We start from the raw sequence: 21,101 nt of genomic DNA, 5'->3' as shown, positions 1-21,101 counted from the left end.
AATTTCCTAAGTTATAGTTTCTATGAAAAAAGAAGAGAATCATCAATTAGAGGGATATTCCTAGGGAGTTGCAAGGTCCAGAATCATAAAAGATATATTAATTATATTGTTTCATACTTCCAAAGGCAATTAAGTAAAATGTTACACATATTTTAAATAGCCAAAAACCTTTTACCCTATTTCCGGCAAAAACCATTTATGTTTTGGCACTTAATGAGAAGTTAGCTTTCAGATAGCTGGAAATTTAATCACCCTAGAATATCTTATTGCTGTACTATGTTCAACTGAAGATTTTACTTTTATTTAAATAAATCATAAGTGAAGTGTGCCCTGTTTATTTCAGTCATACTTTAAGTACTTTTTCAGTTAATTGGAGCCTGTAAACAAGTACACGATGTATCCCAGCAACATGGAATAAAGCAGTCAGATTTTATTCTGTTGAAGAGTCCATTCGCACACTTGAGCCTATTACCATTAATACAGCAGTAGAATTTCAAATTAATGTTACTGATACAACTAATTTACCTACCTGGTTTAAGTTCTTTCTCAATTTACAGCTGATAGCAGATGAAAAACAGTGATGTGAGCCTCTCAAAGCAGAGGTAGCAGAGAAAAATGGCGGTGAGGGAGGAGAGAGAGGATACCTGAATAGATAAGCAGAGGACCACTATACATCAGAAAGGAAATTGGTGTTGCTATAGATAATCTTTTTTTTTTTTTTTTGAGACGGAGTCTCGCTCTGTCACCCAGGCTGGAGTGCAGTGGTGCAATCTTGGCTCACTGCAAGCTCTGCCTCCCGGATTCACGCCATTCTGCTGCCTCAGCCTCCCGAGTAGCTGGGACTACAGGCGCCTGCCACCATGCCCGGCTAATTTTTTTTTTTGTATTTTTTAGTAGAGACGGGGTTTCACCGTGTTAGCCAGGATGGTCTCGATCTCCTGACCTTGTGATCCGCCTGCCTCGGCCTCCCAAAGTGCTGGGATTACAGGCATGAGCCACCACGCCCGGCCTGCTATAGATAATCTTGAGTCACCAAGAAAAAATGGAATTGTAACTGCATTACTTAAGTTCTCTGGGTCCTAGTTTCTTCATCCATATAGGAATTAGTGAGACTAAACCTACTCACTTATTCATCATGTAATATTTCAGATCATGCACTAGATGCTAAGATACATAGATGATCAAGGCATGTCTCTTGTCATTGGATTAGGGAAATAGCAGGAGTTGAGGTTAGAGAGACAAGTAGGACCTAGGTCCTGAAGGACTAAGGACTGGAAAGTAAAAGTAGAGTCACTGAAGGATTTTAAAGAGTGGAGTCATGATGAGATCCAGTATAGTGTGGAAGATGGATTGGGGAGGGACAAGACTGGAGAGAGGGTCTGGTTAGAAGACTTTGGTGGGCATCTTAGAAGTGGTGAGGGCCTGACCCAAAGCCATGCCAATAGGGAAGGAAATAGAGGAGAATAGGGATAGACTTGAGATTGGTTAAAATGAGGTAGAGTTGGCAGGATTGGGTGGCCGATAGGACAGGACAAGTGAGAAAGAAGGATAACTCCTCATTTGCTGGCTTGAGCATTTGAGTAGATGGTGACACTGTTCATGGTCTTAGGTAATATTGGCAGGAACAAAGTTTCTGGAAGAATGGTAGGAGGGCTTAGAAAGCTGTTCAGCTTGGACCTATTGAGTAGGGATTTTTTTTTTTTCTTTTTTGAGATGGGGTCTTGCTGTGTCACCCAGGCTGGAATGCAGTGGCACAATCATGACTCACTGCAGCCTCTACCTCCTGGGCTCAAGCAATCCTCCTGCCTCAGCCTCTTGAGTAGCTGAGACCACAGGTGCACGCCACCAAGCCTGCCTAATTTTTGTGTTTTTGGTGGAGATGGGGTTTTGCCACGTTGCCCAAGCTGGTCTCAAACTCCTGGGCTCACATGATCCTCCTGCCTTGGCCTCTTAAAATGCTAGGATTACAGAAATGAGCCACTGTGTCTGGCCAGAATAGAGATGTCTTATAGGCAGTTGAATATGAATGTCTAGGGCTTAGGACAGATCTGGGTGTGAAGATAGAGGTTTGGAAATTAATAGCATTTCATTTGTAATTACAGCTTTGGAATTAGATAAAAACATTCAGAAAGTGGATCAGATGAGGGGAGAAAAGGTTGATATAGGCCTTTTGGTAAATATTTTAAAAGTTTAAATATCAACAAATGCTAGTTGTGGTTGCTAGATTTGCTTTTACTTAAGTGTATTGCACTTCCTGTGAGTAACGTTTGTACCAAACAAGATAAGACTGGATAATAATAGCTAAAATTTATTGAGTGCTTACTTAGTAGGTGTGATGTGACTTGAGTCACATCATCAGATACAAGGAAAGGGTAGAAAAATAAGATCAGTAAAGGAGATTGGGAAGGAATGGCCAGAAGAGTAGGAGAAAATCTAAGAAAATACAGTATTATGGGAGTTAAAAGAAGTGTATCAAGTAGGGTTTTTTTTTTTTTTTTTTTTGAGACAGGGTCTCGCTCTGTTGCCCAGGCTGGAATGCAGTGGCACGATCACAACTCACTGTAGCCTCAACCTTCCTGGGCTCAGATTATTCTCCCTCCTCAGCCTCCTGACTAGCTGAGACTACAGGTGTGGGCTACCTCACCTGGCTAATTTTTAAATTTTTTTGTAGAGACATGGTTTCGCCATGTTGTTCAGGCTGGTCTTCAACACCTGGGCTCAAGTGATCCACTTGCCTTGGCCTCCCAAAGTGCTAGAGTTTTAGGCATGAGCCACCACACCTGGCCAAGTGGATTTTAAAGGAAAGAAATGAGTGGTCAGAAAAGTAAGGGAAGGCAAAGACAGAAATATCCATCTAAGTTAGAAATAAGTGTGTTGAAGTTGACCTTGTAGAGAGCAGTTTGAGTAGAGCAATAGGGCAGAAGCAAAGTTGCAGGGCATAGGTGGTGAGTGAGGAGGGTGGAACAACTCTTTCAAGAAGTTTGGTGGTAGAAGAAAGAAGATACATATAGCTTAAGGTAAGTATAGGGTCAGGTTAAGATGGGAGAAGCTTGCTTACATTTAAATGTTGGTGAACTGAAGCCACTACAGAGACAGATGTTGAAAATGTGGTAGAGAGATAGGATAATTGATAGTAGTGGAAGGATGTGAGAAGATTTGTGTTCTACAACATGTGGAGGGCTTAGGAGGAGGGAACTCCCTTCTGTTATGACAGAAAAAAAAAAAGAAAGTCTGAGTATATATATAATCAACTTGTGCTATTTTTATTGTTGTGTTGAGACAGGCTCTTAATGATGTAGATGGTGAAGAAGAAGGAACTGTTAATAGCCAGTCAGGAGAAAGTGAGAATGAGAATGAGTTGGATAACTCTCTAAACTCTCAGTCTAACACGAATACAGACAGGTATGTGTATATGGCATAAATATTTACAACTCTTAGGTTTTTTCCATGGCCATTTCAATGTTTGCCTATTGCATCATTTTTTATTAAATGGGAGTTTATTTTTATTTAAAAATTTGTTTATTTTGGTATTTCCAAATAATTTGCAGGGATAATATAAAAAGCTCTTGTATACTCTTTACTCAGATTCATCAATTATTAATGTTTTTCACATTTCTTTTATCATTTTATCTCCTTTCTGAGTATGCACACACATGCATGCATGCACATGTGCACTGGTCGCCTGAGTAATATACATTGTACCCAATATGCAGTTTTTTATTCCGCACCTACCTCCCGCCCTCCCCATTCTGAGTCTCCAAAGTTTGTTATATCACTCTGTATGCCTTTGCATATCCATAGCTTAGCTCCTTAGCAAGTAAGAACATGTGGTATTTGGTTTTCCATTCCTCAGTTACTTCACTTAGAATAATGGTCTCCAGCTCCATCCAAGTTGTTGCAAAATACATTATTATTATTATTTTTTTGTGTGTGTGAGTGGCTGAGTAGTATTCCATGGTGTGTCTATACCAGATTTTCTTTATCCACTCATTGGTCGTTGGGCACTTAGTTTGGTTCCATATTTTTGCAGTTGACTAACATACATTTTTAAAGAACTATTAGGAAGTAAGTTGCATGCTTCATGTTCCTTTATCCCTAAATACTTCAGTGTGTGGTTCCCAAGAAAAAGAGCATTCATTCAGATAAAATCACAGTACAATGATCACAATCAGGAAATTACATTGATTTAACACTATTATCTAATCCATAGACCTTATTTAGATTTCTCCAGTTGTCACAGTAATGTTTATTTTGTTTTTTGGATGATTGAAGAACTAATCATAATCACTTATTATATTTAGTTTTCATGTCTTTTCATTTTTAAAAAAAACCTGGAATCTTCTAAAATCTAATCTTAGTGTTTCTTTGCCTTTTATGACATTTTTATAGTTTTGAAGAAGTACAGGGCAGTTATTTTACAGAATTCCCTCTAGTTTGACTTTGTCTTATAAGTTCTTCATTATTAGACCCAGCTTACTTATGCATTTTGGGCAGGAATATCCCTAAAGTGATGTTAAGTCCTCAATGTGTCATATCAAGAGGCAGTGACACCTTGGTTTAATTATTGGTGCTGTTAACTTTCATCGTTTGGTTACAGTGATGTCTGCCACGTTCCTTCAATGGATTATACTGTTTTATCTTTTATTTATTTTGATGTTTATTTGTCACATATTTGGGAGCTTCTTCAAGTAATTCCTGTGTCCTTTTAACGTATCTTCTTTAATGTTTAATTTCTGGCACAACATAGCTCTTATTATACTTTCTCTTCCCTGGAATCAACCATTTCTTCAAGAATCCTTAGCTCATTTTATTAAAGAAGGGTATTTAAAAACCAAGCTCTAAGTATTAGATGCGTTTATTGCACTTGGCAGTCATTGTTTTTAGACCAACAGATACATATATATGCACACATACATATATATACCTATAGTCATATGTATATGAACATATCTATATTAGTATCTAGTTTTCTGTCTATTTAGCTATAAATCATGAATTTACAGTGATACCTCTAAGTCCAATTTAACACTATTGGTTTTATCTTGGTCTTCTTATTCCACATTTGTATCACTCTTCTTTAACACTGAGCAGCATGTCTCCAAACATTACACAAGTATATTTATTCATATTCAATCCTGCAATACATAGAAAATAGTTTTGGAATTGCTGCGCCCATACTACTGCAAAAATAAACCTGCTAAGTAGAGTTCAAGATTGTTTGCAGATTTCTAAAAGGTTATTGTATTCATTTGAAATATAATTAGGTTCATTTGCTTCTATTTGTATTCAATTTTAGGTTTTTACCTCTCTTTTTGACAAAATTATACAAAAAGCTGTTTTCAGGGTAGTGTCACCATCCCCTATCCCTTCTAACTAGTTCCCGTCTACACTTACCCTTGTAGGTGATCAGTTTCCTTAGTTTTTAAATTTATTCTTTCTGTGTTTCTTTTTATAAATGTAAGCAGATATATATATATATCTCCTTATTTTCTCTTATATAAAAGATAACATACTCCTTATTTTCTCTTCTTATATAAAAGGTAACGTAGTATATTTGCTTTTCTTTTACTTTAATTGACAATAAATGTGCATGTTCATGAGGTACATAGGTGTTTTGATACATATAATGTATAGTGATCAGATTGGGGTAATTAACATATCCATCTATATTTGCTTTTACCACTTAATGATATATCCTGGAAATCTCCCCATAGCTGTTCATAAGTTTACACAGGTATTTTTTTCTTCATTTTTATAATAAAATGAAACAGTTGCATAGTACTAAATTGTGTGAATGTACTGTAGTTTATTTGACCATTCTCATATATATATATATATGTGGTCATTTAGGTTATTTTCAGTATTTTATTTTATTTTTCATTTTTTGAGATGGAGTCTCATTCTGTTGCCCAGGCTGGAGTGCAGTGTCGCCATCTTGGCTCACTGCAACCTCCACATCCCAGGTTCAAGTGATTCTCCTGCTTCAGCCTCCCAGGAAACTGGATTACAGGCATGCGCCACCAGGCCTGGCTAATTTTGTATTTTTATTAGAGACTACATTGTTCAGTTCCCACTTAAAAGCGGGACATGTGGTGTTTTGTTTTCTGCGTTGGTTTGCTGAGGATAATGGCATCCAGCTCCATCCATGTCCCTGCAAAGGACATGATTTAATTCCTTTTTATGGCTGCATAGTATTCCATGTTTTATTATTAAATTAACTAGAGAGAACTGGCATCTTTATGATGTTGAATTTTGCTATTCAAGAACACAGTATATTTTTCCATTTGTTAAAAGGTCCGCTGCTTTCTTCAGAGCCGTCAGGCATAGATGTTTAAGTCTGATGAAGCTGTGCCCACAGCCGCCCCTTCTCCCAGGTGCTCTGTCCCAGGGAGATGGGGGTTTTATTTATAAGTCCCTGACTGGGGCTGCTGCTTTTTTTTCCAGACATGTTCTGCCCATTGAGGAGAAATCTGGCAGTCTGGCCGCAGCAGCTTTGCTGAGCTTCGGTAGGCTCCACCCAGTTTGAACTTCCTGGTGGCTTTGTTTACACTGTGAGTGTAAAACCACCTACTCAAGCCTCAGCAATGGCAGCTGCCCCTTCCCCCACCAAGCTCGAGCGTCCCAGGTTGATCTCAGATTGCTGCTGTGCTGGCAGCAAGAATTTCAAGTCAGTGGATCTTAGTTTGCTGGGCTCCGTGGTGTGGGACCCGCTGAGCCAGACCACTTGGCTGCCTGGCTTCAGCCCCCTTTCCAGGGGAGTGAACAGTTCTGTCTCTCTGGCGTTCTAGGCGCCACTGTGGTATGGGAAAAAAAAAAAAAAACTCCTGCAGCTAGTTTGGTGTCTGCCCAAACAGCCCCCTAGTTTTGTGCTTGAAACCCAGGACCCTGCTGGGGTAGGCACTGGAGGGAGTCTCTTGGCCTGTGGGTTGCGAAGACCGTGGGAAAAGCACAGTATCTGGGTCAGAGTGCAAGGTTCCTCAGGCTCAGTCCCTCCTGGATTCCCTTGGGTAGGGGAGACTTTAACACTTTGTGGTCAGTATTAGACAGATCGATGAGACAGAAAATTAAAAAGGATATTCAGGACTTGAACTCAGCTCTGGACCAAGCAGACTTAATAGACATCTACAGAACTCTCCACCCCAAATCAACAGAATATACATTCTTCTCAGTACCTCATCGTACTTTTTCTGAAATTGACCACATAATTGGAAGTAAAACACTCCTCAGCAAATGCAAAAGAATGGAAATCGTAACAGTCTCCGACCACAGTGCAATCAAATTAGAAATCAGGATTAAGAAACTCACTCAAAACCGCACAACTACGTGGAAACTGAACAACCTGCTCCTGAATGACTACTGGGTACATAACTAAATGAAGGCAGAAATAAAGATGTTCCCTGAAACCAGAGAGAACAAAGACACAACATACCAGAATCTCTGGGGCATATTTAAAGCAGTGTGTAGAGGGAAATTTATAGCACTAAATGCCCACAAGAGAAAGCAGGAAAGATCTAAAATTGACACCTAACATCACAATTAAAAGAACTAGAGAAGCAAGAGCAAACAAATTCAAAAGTTAGCAGAAGACAAGAAATAACTAAGATCAAAGCAGAACTGAAGGAGATAGAGACATGAAAAACCCTTCAAAAAATCAATGAATCCAGGAGCTGGTTTTTTGAAAAGATCAACAAAATAGACTGGTAGCCAGACTAATAAAGAAAAAAAGAGAGAAGAATCAAATAGACACAATAAAAAATGATAAAGGGGATATCACCACTGATCCCACAGAAATACAAACTACCATCAGAATACTGTAAACACCTCTATGCAAATAAACTAGAAATGGATAAAATCTAGAAGAAATGGATAAATTCCTGGACACATACACCCTCCCAAGTCTAAACCAGAAGAAGTCGAAACCCTGAATAGACCAATAACAAGTTCTGAAATTGAGGCAGTAATTAATAGCCTACCAACCACAAAAAGTCCAGGACCAGGCAGATTCACAGCCGAATTCTACCAGAGGTACAAAGAGAAGCTGGTACCACTCCTTCTGAAACTATTCCAAACAATAGAAAAAGAGGGAATCCTCCCTAAATCATTTTATGAGGCCAGCATCATCCTGATACCAAATCCTGGCAGAGACACAACAAAAAAAGAAAATTTCAGGCCAATATCCCTGATGAACATCGATGCAAAAATCCTCAATAAAATACTGGCAAATGGAATCCAGCAGCACATCAAAAAGCTTATCCACCACAATCAAGTTGGCTTCATCCCTGGGATGCAAGGCTGGTTCAGCATATGCAAATCAATAAATGTAATCCATCACATAAACAGAACCAAAGACAAAAATCACATGATTAACCTAATAGATGCAGAAAAGGCCTTTGACAAAATTCAACACCCCTTCATGCTAAAAATTCAATAAACTAGGTATCGGTGGAACATATCTCAAAATAATAAGAGCTATTTGTGACCAACCCACAGCCAATAGAATACTGGATGCGCAAGGCAAAAGGCAAGGATGCCCTCTCTCACCACTCCTATTCAACATAGTATTGGAAGTTCTGGCCATGACAATCAGGCAAGAGACAGAAATAAAGGGCATTCAAGTAGGAAAAGAGGAAGTCAAACTGTCTCTGTTTGCAGATGACATGATTGTATATTTAGAAAACGCCATCGTCTCAGCCCAAAATCTCCTTAAGCTGATAAGCAACTTCAGCAAAGTCTCAGGATACAAAATCAATGTGCAAAAATCACAAGCATTCTTATACACCAATAACAGACAAACAGAGAGCCAAATCATGAGTGAACTCCCATTCACAATTGCTACTAAGAGAATAAAATACCTAGGAATCCAACTTACAAGGGATGTGAAGGACCTCTTCAAGGAGAACTACAAGCCACTGTTCAAGGAAATAAGAGACGACACAAACAAATGGAAAAACATTCCATGCTCGTGGATAGGAAGACTCAATATCATGAAAATGGCCATACTGCCCAAAGTAATTTATAGATTCAATGCTATCCCCATCAAGCTACCATTGGCTTTCTTCACAGAATTAGAAAAAACTACTTTAAACTTCATATGGAGCCAAAAAATAGCCTGCATAGCCAAGACAATCCTAAGCAAAAAGAACAAAGCTGGAGTCATCACACTACCTGAATTCAAACTATACTACAAGGCTGCGGTAACCAAAACAGCATGGTACTGGTACCAAAACAGATATGTAGACCAATGGAACAGAACAGAGCCCTCAGAAATACACCACACATCTGCAACCATCTGACCTTTGACAAACCCAAGACAAACAATAGGGAAAGGATTCCTTATTTAATAAATGATGTTGGGAAAACTGGCTAGCCATATGCAGAAAACTGAAAGTAGGCTTCTTCCTTACACCTTATACAATAATTAACTCAAGATGGATTAAAGAGTTAAACGTAAGACCTGAAACCATAAAAAATCTTAGAAGAAAACCTAGGCAGTACCATTCAGGACATAGGCATACACAAAGGCTTCAGGTCTAAAACTCCAAAAGCAATGGCAACAAAAGCCAAAATTGACAAAGAGGATCTAATTAAACTAAAGAACTCCTGCACAGCAAAAGAAACTGTGATCATAGTGAACAGGTAATCTACAGAATGGGAGAAAATTTTTGCAATCTATCTATTTGACAAAGGGCTAGTATCCAGAATCTACAAAGAACTTAAACAAATTTACAAGAAAAAAACAACCCCATCAAAAAGTAGGTGGAGGATATGAACAGACACTTCTCAAATAAGACATTTATGCAGCCAAAAAACATATGAAAAAAAGCTCATCATCACTGGTCATCAGAGAATGCAAATCAAAACCACAATGAGATACCATCTCACGCCAGTTAGAATGGCGATCATTAAAAAGTCAGGAAATAACAGATGCTAGAAAGGATGTGGAGCAATAGGAATGCTTTTACACTGTTGGTGGGAGTGTAAATTAGTTCAACCATTGTGGAAGACAGTGTGGCGATTCCTCAAGTATCTAGAACTAGAAATACCATTTGACCCAGCCATCCCATTACTGGGTATATACCCAGAGGATTATAAATCATTCTATACAGACACATGGACACATATGTTTATTGCATCACTATTCACAATAACAGAGACTTGGAACCAACCCATGTGCCCATCAATGATAGACTGGATAAAGAAAATGTGGCACATATATACCATGGAATACTATGCAGCCATAAAAAAGATGAGTTCATGTCCTTTGCAGGGACATGGATGAAGCTGGAAACCATAATTCTCAGCAAACTAACATAAGAACAGAAAACCAAACACTGTGTGTTCTCACTCATAAGTGGGAGTTGAACAATGAGAACACATGGACACAGGGAGGGGAACATCACACACCGGGGCCTGTTGGAGGGTGGGGGGGGGGCTAGGGGAGGGATAGCGTTAGGAGAAATGCCTAATGTAGGTGACAGGTTTGATGGGTGCAGCGAACCACTATGGGACGTGTATACCTATGTAACAAAACTGCACGTTCTGCACATATACCCCAGAACTTAAAGTATAATAATAATAAAAAAAAAAACTAACAAAAAAAAAGTCTACTTTTCTGTTTTTCAACAGGGTCTTAACATTTCTCTCATATAGAGTTTGCTTATTTCTTATTGAGTTTATTCCTAAGTGTTTTGGGGCTTTTGTTATTCTTTTAAATGGAATTTTGTCTTCCATTATACCTCCTAACTAGTTATTCTTTGTTTTTATGAAAGTTACTGATTTCCATGTGTTGCCTTGATATTCTGCTACTTTATTGAATCTTGGTTGAATTAGTTTTAGCACTGATTTTCTAGGGGTTTCTAGGTTGACTGTCATCTCATCTGCAAATAGACATTGTTTTCCTTGTTATCGAAGTCTTTCACCTCTAATTGGTTTCTTTTGTATATTTTATTAGTTATAGGACAGTGTTCAATAATAATGGAGATAGTGGGGATCCTTGCCTTGTTTCTGATTGTATGAAAATGCTTCTATTGTTTCCTCTTAAGTAAGGTATTGGCTTTAGTACTGAGGTCTTTTTTCTTTCTTTCTTTAAATTTTTAAAATCATTGTTATTTTTAGTCTTTTTTGAGACAGGATCTCACTCTGTCACCCTGGCCAGAGTGCAGTGGTGTGATCACAGCTCAGGTAATCCTCTCACCTCAGCCTCTCACCTCAGCCTCCCTCAGCCTCTAGTAGCCGGGACTACAGGCATGCAAACACCATACCCAGATACATTTTTTTTTAAACAATGCTAAGGAAATGCCAGTCAATTCTTGTTTTCTTGATTGTTTTATTTTAATCAGTATTAAGTGTTAATTTTATCAGACGTTTTCAATATCTATAGAGATAATCATATGAGTTTTCTGCTTATGTCTCTTAATATGGTACATTATGTTATGAGTTTCCTAATATTGCGCTATCCTTGCATTTCTGCAGTAAATTCTATTTGGCCATAATGTGTTATTTTCATTAATGGAGTATTGGAGGTTGTTTGTTAATATTTTATTTAGTATTCTTGTGTTAAAATTCATAAATGATATTCTCTGTAGTTTTTTTGTGTCTGCAGCCTTTATCAGATTGAAGTAACAATGCGGTACTTGATTTCATAAGAACCATCTGGAAGATGTTTCTAATTTTTTAAGTCCTGGAACAATTTATATAGCACTGAGACTATCTGTTTTTTGAGGCTGATAGCTTTCCTCCTTTGAAACTATTTGCACATGGTGCTTTTTTTTTTCTGTGGGGAAGTGCCATAGTAACTTTGCTTGTTTATTTAAGCTTCTATGTCTTCTGAAGCCAATTTTTATAAGTTATATTTTCTTAGGAAATTTTCCATTTCATCTAGGTTAATCAATGTATTTCTATAGAGATGTGCCAATAATCTCTATACTTCTTAAAAAATTTTGTTTCAGTGCTTACTTGTTCTCCTCAATCATTTATTTTGGTTCTCTTTAAAATTAGGTTATTTAGTGGTTTGCCTATTTTATGAATTTTCGAAGAACTAACATTTTTAATTTATTAGTTAGAGGTCTAGTTTTCTGATTTCTTCCTCATCAATTTTTGCTTTTGTCTTTATTTCCTTCGTTGTGCATTTTTTTTTGTTTACTTTTTCTAGTAACCCTAGTTGAGAATTTAATACATTCGTTTTCATTCTTTTATTTTTAATTGATAAACATGTTTAGGGCTCTGAATTCTACTCTGATCACTACTATAAATGTGTAGCATACATTCTGGTATGTAGTGTTTTGTTACTTTAGGAATGAGGTAATTTCAGTTTATATTTTCATGTTTACTTAAGAATTGTCTAAAAAGTCAGGAAACAACAGGTGCTGGAGAGGATGTGGAGAAATAGGAACACTTTTACACTGTTGGTGGGACTGTAAACTAGTTCAACCATTGTGGAACTCAGTGTGGCGATTCCTCAGGGATCTAGAACTAGAAATACCATTTGACCCAGCCATCCCATTACTGGGTATATACCCAGAGGACTATAAATCATGCTGCTATAAAGACACATGCACACGTATGTTTATTGCGGCACTATTCACAATAGCAAAGACTTGGAACCAACCCAAATGTCCAACAATGATAGCCTGGATTAAGAAAATGTGGCACATATACACCATGGAATACCATGCAGCCTTAAAAAATGATGAGTTCATGTCCTTTGTAGGGACATGGATGAAATTGGAAATCATCATTCTCAGTAAACTATCGCAAGGACAAAAGACCAAACACCACATGTTCTCACTCATAGATGGGAATTGAACAATGAGAACACATGGACACAGGAAGGGGAACATCACACACTGGCAACTGTTGTGGGGTGGGGGGAGGGGGGAGGGATAGCATTAGGAGATATACCTAATGCTAAATGACAAGTTAATGGGTGCAGCGCACCAACATGGCACATGTATACATATGTAACTAACTTGCACATTGTGCACATGTACGCTAAAACTTAAAGTATAATAATTTTTTTAAAAATTGTCTAATAGAAGATTTAAAAAAAAATTTCCAGAGCCTCTTTGTTTTTCTAGTTTTATTACGTTACATTCAGAGTGTGATTTGTAATATTTCTACCTGTGGAACTTAATGATGTTTTCTTTGTGACCTAATATATGATCAAAGTTTTACAAATGTTCCATGTGTGTGCCTGAGAAGAAGGTATATACTCTAACAAGGTATAAAGTTCTAAAGGTATATCCATAGATCTACCTCACTGATTATATTGTTGAATACTTTTGTATCCTTACTTATTTTTGCCACTCTTTTCTTCTGAGAATGGTGTATTAAAGTCTCCTACTACTAGTATGTTTCTATTTCTCTTTGCATTTTATGTTTAAGTATATTTAATTGTTCAGAGTTAAATACTTCCTTTCTTATAAAAGTGATTCTTGTGTTTTTTGGTCCATGTTTTTTGGAACGTAAGTGTTATATCTTCATTGTGATTTATAACTTTTAGCATTATAAAGTATGCTTTGTCACATTTAATACCTTTTGACTTCATTTCTACTTCATCTAATATCAGGAATGAAACCTCTACTTTTTTCTTGTTTCCAATTTCCTGGCTTATTTTGGCTTTTTACATTTAGCTTTCTGTATTTTAGATGTTTAATATATTTAGCCTTCTGGAATTATTTTGTATTAAGTATGTCTCTTGTATACAATGCAGAGTTCAGTCTTGCCTTGTTAGACAATTTGAAACTATTCTTCTTTTAATTGAAGTAAGCTTATAACACTTACTGATATGTTTGATGTTAAGTTCATCACATTATTTTATAGTACTGTTTATTGTACTATAATTTCATTTTCTATGTGATGTTTCTTCTCTGTTCTTTTAAAAAATTTCTTTTGGTATTTAGGAAGTTTGTAATATTGTTCTGGTGGTTACCTTTGCATATATACCTTTTATAGAGCCTTTAATCTTGTTTTCTTTTTTTACATGTCATTGTCAGGTATGTCAGTTAAATTTTTTTTTAATGCTTTTTTTCGGCAGATTCTTTTTATTTTATTTTATTATTATTATACTTTAAGTTTTAGGGTACATGTGCACAATGTGCAGGTTAGTTACATATGTATACATGTCCCATGCTGGTGTGCTGTACCCATTAACTCGTCATTTAGCATTAGGTATATCTCCTAATGCTATCCCTCCCCCCTCCCCCCATCCCACAACAGTTCCCAGAGTGTGATGTTCCCCTTCCTGTGTCCATGTGTTCTCATTGTTCAGTTCCCACCTATGAGTGAGAACATGCGGTGTTTGGTTTTTTGTCCTTGCAATAGTTTACTGAGAATGATGATTTCCAGTTTCATCCATGTCCCTACAAAGGACATGAACTCATCATTTTTTAAGGCTGCATAGTATTCCATGGTGTATATGTGCCACATTTTCTTAATCCAGTCTATCCTTGTTGGACATTTGGGTTGGTTCCAAGTCTTTGCTATTGTGAATAGTGCCGCAATAAACATACGTGTGCATGTGTCTTTATAGCAGCATGATTTAAAGTCCTCTGGGTATATACCCAGTAATGGGATGGCTGGGTCAAATGGTATTTCTAGTTCTAGATCCCTGAGGAATCGCCACACTGAGTTCCACAATGGTTGAACTAGTTTACAGTCCCACCAACAGTGTAAAAGTGTTCCTACTTCTCCACATCCTCTCCAGCACCTGTTGTTTCCTGACTTTTTAATGATTGCCATTCTAACTGGTGTGAGATGATATCTCATTGTGGTTTTGATTTGCATTTCTCTGATGGCCAGTGATGGTGAGCATTTTTTCATGTGTTTTTTTGGCTGCATAAATGTCTTCTTTTGAGAAGTGTCTGTTCATGTCCTTTGCCCACTTTTTAATGGGGTTGTTTGTTTTTTTCTTGTAAATTTGTTTGAGTTCTTTGTAGATTCTGGATATTAGCCCTTTGTCAGATGAGTAGGTTGCGAAAATTTTCTCCCATTTTGTAGGTTGCCTGTTCACTCTGATGGTAGTTCCTTTTGCTGTGCAGAAGCTCTTTAGTTTAATTAGATCCCATTTGTCAATTTTGGCTTTGTTGCCATTGCTTTTGGTGTTTTAGACATGAAGTCCTTGCCCATGCCTATGTTCTGAATGGTAATGCCTAGGTTTTCTTCTAGGGTTTTTATGGTTTTAGGTCTAACATTTAAGTCTTTAATCCATCTTGAATTAATTTTTGTATAAGGTGTAAGGAAGGGATCCAGTTTCAGCTTTCTCCATATGGCTAGCCAGTTTTCCCAGCACCATTTATTAAATAGGGAATCCTTTCCCCATTGCTTGTTTTTCTCAAGTTTGTCAAAGATCAGATAGTTGTAGATATGCGGCGTTATTTCTGAGGGCTCTGTTCTGTTCCATTGATCTATATCTCTGTTTTGGTACCAGTACCATGCTGTTTTGGTTACTGTAGCCTTGTAGTGTAGTTTGAAGTCAGGTAGCATGATGCTTCCAGCTTTGTTCTTTTGGCTTAGGATTGACTTGGTGATGCAGGCTCTTTTTTGGTTCCATATGAACTTTAAAGTAGTTTTTTCCAATTCTGTGAAGAAAGTCATTGGTAGCTTGATGGGGATGGCATTGAATCTATAAATTACCTTGGGCAGTATGGCCATGTTCACGATATTGATTCTTCCTACCCATGAGCATGGAATGTTCTTCCATTTGTTTGTATCCTCTTTTATTTCATTGAGCAGTGGTTTGTAGTTCTCCTTGAAGAGGTCCTTCACGTCCCTTGTAAGTTGGATTCCTAAGTATTTTATTCTCTTTGAAGCAATTGTGAATGGGAGTTCACTCATGATTTGGCTCTCTGTTTGTCTGTTATTGGTGTATAAGAATGCTTGTGATTTTTGTACATTGATTTTGTATCCTGAGACTTTGCTGAAGTTGCTTATCAGCTTAAGGAGATTTTGGGCTGAGACGACGGGGTTTTCTAGATATACAATCATGTCATCTGCAAACAGGGACAATTTGACTTCCTCTTTTCCTAATTGAATACCCTTTATTTCCTTCTCCTGCCTAATTGCCCTGGCCAGAACTTCCAACACTATGTTGAATAGGAGTGGTGAGAGAGGGCATCCCTGTCTTGTGCCAGTTTTCAAAGGGAATGCTTCCAGTTTTTGCCCATTCAATATGATATTGGCTGTGGGTTTGTCATAGACAGCTCTTATTATTTTGAGATACATCCCATCGATACCTAATTTATTGAGAGTTTTTAGCATGAAGCATTGTTGAATTTTGTCAAAGGCGCTTTTCTGCATCTATTGAGATAATTATGTGGTTTTTGTCTTTGGTTCTGTTTATATGCTGGATTACATTTATTGATTTGCGTATATTGAACCAGCCTTGCATCCCAGGGATGAAGCCCACTTGATCATGGTGGATAAACTTTTTGATGTGCTGCTGGATTCGGTTTGCCAGTATTTTATTGAGGATTTTTGCATCAATGTTCATCAAGGATATTGGTCTAAAATTCTCTTTTTTTGTTGTGTCTCTGCCAGGCTTTGGTATCAGGATGATGCTGGCCTCATAAAATGAGTTAGGGAGGATTCCCTCTTTTTCTATTGATTGGAATAGTTTCAGAAGGAATGGTACCAGTTCCTCCTTGTACCTCTGGTAGAATTCGGCTGTGAATCCATCTGGTCCTTGACTCTTTTTGATTGGTAAGCTATTGATTATTGCCACTATTTCAGAGCCTGTTATTGGTCTATTCAGAGATTCAACTTCTTCCTGGTTTAGTCTTGGGAGGATGTATGTGTTGAGGAATTTATCCATTTCTTCTAGATTTTCTAGTTTATTTGCGTAGAGGTGTTTGTAGTATTCTCTGATGGTAGTTTGTATTTCTGTGGGATCAGTGGTGATATCCCCTTTATCATTTTTTATTGCATCTATTTGATTCTTCTTTCTTTTCTTCTTTATTAATCTTGCTAGCGGTCTATCAATTTTGTTGATCCTTTCAAAAAGCCAGCTCCTGGATTCATTACTTTTTTGAAGGGTTTTTTTGTGTCTCTATTTCCTTCGGTTCTGCTCTGATTTTAGTTATTTCTTGCCTTCTGCTAGCTTTTGAATGTGTTTGCTTTTCTAGTTCTTTTAATTGTGATGTTAGGGTGTCAATTTTGGATCTTTCCTGCTTTCTCTTGTGGGCATTTAGTGCTATAAATTTCCCTCTACACACTGCTTTGAGTGTGTCCCAGAGATTCTGGTATGTTGTGTCTTTGTTCTCGTTGGTTTCAAAGAACATCTTTATTTCTGCCTTCATTTAGTTATGTACCCAGTAGTCATTCAGGAGCAGGTTGTTCAGTTTCCATGTAGTTGAGCGGTTTTGAGTGAGTTTCTTAATCCTGAGTTCTAGTTTGATTGCACTGTGGTCTGAGAGACAGTTTGTTATAATTTCTGTTCTTTTACATTTGCTGAGAAGAGCTTTACTTCCAACTATGTGGTCAATTTTGGAATAGGTGTAGTGTGGTGCTGAAAAAAATGTATATTTTGTTGATTTGGGGTGGAGAGTTCTGTAGATGTCTATTAAGTCTGCTTGGTGCAGAGCTGAGTTCAATTCCTGGGTATCCTTGTTGACTTTCTGTCTCATTGATCTGTCTAATGTTGACAGTGGGGTGTTAAAGTCTCCCATTATTAATGTGTGGGAGTCTAAGTCTCTTTGTAGGTCACTCAGAACTTGCTTTATGAATCTGGGTGCTCCTGTATTGGGTGCATATATATTTAGGATAGTTAGCTCTTCTTGTTGAATTGATCCCTTTACCATTATGTAATGGCCTTCTTTGTCTCTTTTGATCTTTGTTGGTTTAAAGTCTGTTTTATCAGAGACTAGGATTGCAACCCCTGCCTTTTTTTGTTTTCCATTTGCTTGGTAGATCTTCCTCCATCCTTTTAGTTTGAGCCTATGTGTGTCTCTCCACGTGAGATGGGTTTCCTGATTACAGCACACTGATGGGTCTTGACTCTTTATCCAATTTGCCAGTCTGTGCCTTTTAATTGGAGCATTTAGTCCATTTACATTTAAAGTTAATATTGTTAAGTGTGAATTTGATCCTGTCATTATGATGTTAGCTGATTATTTTGCTCGTTAGTTGATGCAGTTTCTTCCTAGCCTCGATGGTCTTTACAATTTGGCATGATTTTGCAGTGGCTGGTACCGGTTGTTCCTTTCCATGTTTAGTGCTTCCTTCAGGAGCTCTTTTAGGGCAGGCCTGGTGGTGACAAAATCTCTCAGCATTTGCTTGTCTGTAAAGTATTTTATTTCGCCTTCACTTATGAAGCTTAGTTTGGCTGGATATGAAATTCTGGGTTGAAAATTCTTTTCTTTAAGAATGTTGAATATTGGCCCCCACTCTCTTCTGGCTTGTAGAGTTTCTGCCGAGAGATCCGCTGTTAGTCTGATGGTCTTCCCTTTGTCGGTAACTCGACCTTTCTCTCTGGCTGCCCTTAACATTTTTTCTTTCATTTCCACTTTGGTGAATCTGACAATTGTGTGTCTTGGTGTTGCTCTTCTCGAGGAGTATCTTTGTGGTGTTCTCTGTATTTCCTGAATCTGAATGTTGGCCTGCCTTGCTAGATTGGGGAAGTTCTCCTGGATAATATCCTGCAGAGTGTTTTCCAACTTGGTTCCATTCTCCCCGTCACTTTCAGGTACACCAATCAGATGTAGATTTGGTCTTTTCACATAGTCCCATATTTCTTGGAGGCTTTGTTCATTTCTTTTTATTCTTTTTTCTGTAAACTTCCCTTCTCACTTCATTTCATTCATTTCATCTTCCATCGCTGATACCCTTTCTTCCAGTTGATCGCATTAGCTCCTGAGGCTTCTGCATTCTTGATGTAGTTCTCGAGCCTTGGTTTTCAGCTCCATCAGCTCCTTTAAGCACTTCTCTGTATTGGTTATTCTAGTTATACATTCATCTAAATTTTTTTCAAAGTTTTTAACTTCTTTGCCTTTGGTTTGAATTTCCTCCTGTAGCTCGGAGTAGTTTGATTGTCTGAAGCTTTCTTCTCTCAACTCGTCAAAGTCATTTTCTTTCCAGCTTTGTTCCGTTGGTAGTGAGGAACTGCGTTCCTTTGGAGGAGGAGAGGTGCTCTGCTTTTTAGAGTTTCCAGTTTTTCTGCTCTGTTTCTTCCCCATCTTTGTGGTTTTAGCTACTTTTGGTCTTTGCTTTTGGTGATGTAGAGATGGGTTTTTGATGTGGATGTCCTTTCTGTTTGTTAGTTTTCCTTCTAACAGACAGGACCCTCAGCTGCAGGTCTGTTGGAGTTTGCTAGAGGTCCACTGCAGACCCTGTTTGCCTGGGTATCAGCAGCGGTGGCTGCAGAACAGCGGATTTTCGTGAACCGCGAATGCTGCTGTCTGATCGTTCCTCTGGAATTTTTGTCTCAGAGGAATACCCGGCCGTGTGAGGTGTCAGTCTGCCCCTACTGGGGGTTGCCTCCTAGTTAGGCTGCTCAGGGGTCAGGGGTCAGGGACCCACTTGAGGAGGCAATCTGCCCGTTCTCAGATCTCCAGCTGCATGCTGGGAGAACCACTGCTCTCTTCAAAGCTGTCAGACAGGGACATTTAAGTCTGTAGAGGTTACTGCTATCTTTTTGTTTGTCTGTGCCCTGCCCCCAGAGGTGGAGCCTACAGAGGCAGGCAGGCCTCCTTGAGCTGTGGTGGGCTCCACCCAGTTGGAACTTCCCGGCTGCTTTGTTTACCTAAGCAAGCCTGGGCAATGGCGGGTGCCCCTCCCCCAGCCTCACTGCCGACTTGCAGTTTGATCTCAGACTGCTGTGCTAGCAATCAGTGAGACTCCATGGGCGTAAGACCCTCCGAGCCAGGTGCCGGATATAATCTCCTGGTTTTTTAAGCCCGTCGGAAAAGTGCAGTATTAGGGTGGGTGTGACCCAATTTTCCAGGTGCCGTCTGTCACCCCTTTCTTTGACTAGGAAAGGGAACTCCCTGACACCTTCCGGTTCCCGAGTGAGGCAATGCCTCGCCCTGCTTCGGCTCGCGCACGGTGCACTGCACCCACTGTCCTGTGCTCACCGTCTGGCACTCCCTCGTGAGATGAACCCAGTACCTCAGATGGAAATGCAGAAATCACCCATCTTCTGCGTCGCTCACGCTGGGAGCTATAGACCGGAGCTGTTCCTATTCGGCCACCTTGGCTGCCCTTCCCGAAAAAACAAATTTTTTTTTTTGTTTTAATAAGTGAGCTTTTCTATGTTCCTATTCTTTCCATTATTTTCTCTCCATCCTTCCCATTTTTAGTTATATATTTTGCTTTGACAGAACATGAAGTATTTACATACTATGCTTCCATGCGTATCCCGTTTTTGTTTTTGTCTTATAGCTACAATTAAGTATATTAAATATCCCACAAGTTTGGTGGCTTAAAACAACAGAACTCGATTTCTTCCCAGTTCTGGGGGCCAGAAATCCAAAATCAGTTTCACTAGGCCAACGTCAAGATATCAGTAGGGCCACACTCCCTCCAGAGGAGAAGCTGCTCTGGAAGAGAATTTGCTCCTTGCTTCTTCTAGCTTCTGAAATTGTGGCTGCAGCACACCAATCTCTGCCTCTTGTCTTCACATCATCTCCTCTGTGTGGGTGTCAAAGATCTTCCTCTGTCTGTTTCTTATAAGAATATACATGAAATACGAAAAATTTTTTTAAAAAAATATGTGATTGCATTTAGGGCCTACTCAAGATAATCTCCCCATCTCAAGATTCTAAATTGTATCTGAAGAGGCTTCCCCCACCCCTTTTTTGCCATGTAAGGTAATAGTGACAGGCTCCAGGGTTTAGGACATGGAATATCTTCAGGCATTATTATTTAGCCTACCATGGTCCCTCCAGTGGGCCCCAAAGATCCATCCCAATATCCTTCAATTTTCAGCTTCATTTCAAGTTCAAAATCTCATCTAAATCTCATTAGCTCAAAAGTCCCAAATCTCATCATCTAAATCAGTTATGGGAGGACTGGATAGAATCCATCCTGGTGCAAAATTCTCCATTTGTGGTCCTGTGAAACTAGAAGACAAGTTGTCTGCTTTCAAAATACCATGATGGGACAGACAT

The 21,101-nt window shown here is 38.6% G+C and overlaps 1 protein-coding gene across 10 annotated transcripts in view; it reads left to right on the top strand.

Annotated features, from left to right (window-relative positions):
- The window catches only part of SPICE1 (spindle and centriole associated protein 1), a 77,739-nt gene that overhangs the window by 30,427 nt on the left and 26,211 nt on the right, over positions 1-21,101 (top strand). For all 10 annotated transcript variants that reach the window (XM_055110282.2, XM_055110281.2, XM_055110283.2 and 7 more), the window contains one exon: positions 3,284-3,402. In XM_055110282.2, coding sequence (XP_054966257.1) covers positions 3,284-3,402 — 119 coding nt within the window. The remainder of the gene's footprint in view (positions 1-3,283; positions 3,403-21,101) is intronic.

This window comes from Pan paniscus, chromosome 2, assembly GCF_029289425.2.
Source record: "Pan paniscus chromosome 2, NHGRI_mPanPan1-v2.0_pri, whole genome shotgun sequence".
Lineage (NCBI taxonomy): Eukaryota > Metazoa > Chordata > Mammalia > Primates > Hominidae > Pan > Pan paniscus.
Note: the sequence above shows the minus strand (reverse complement) of the source record. Positions and strands in the feature narration are given on the sequence as shown.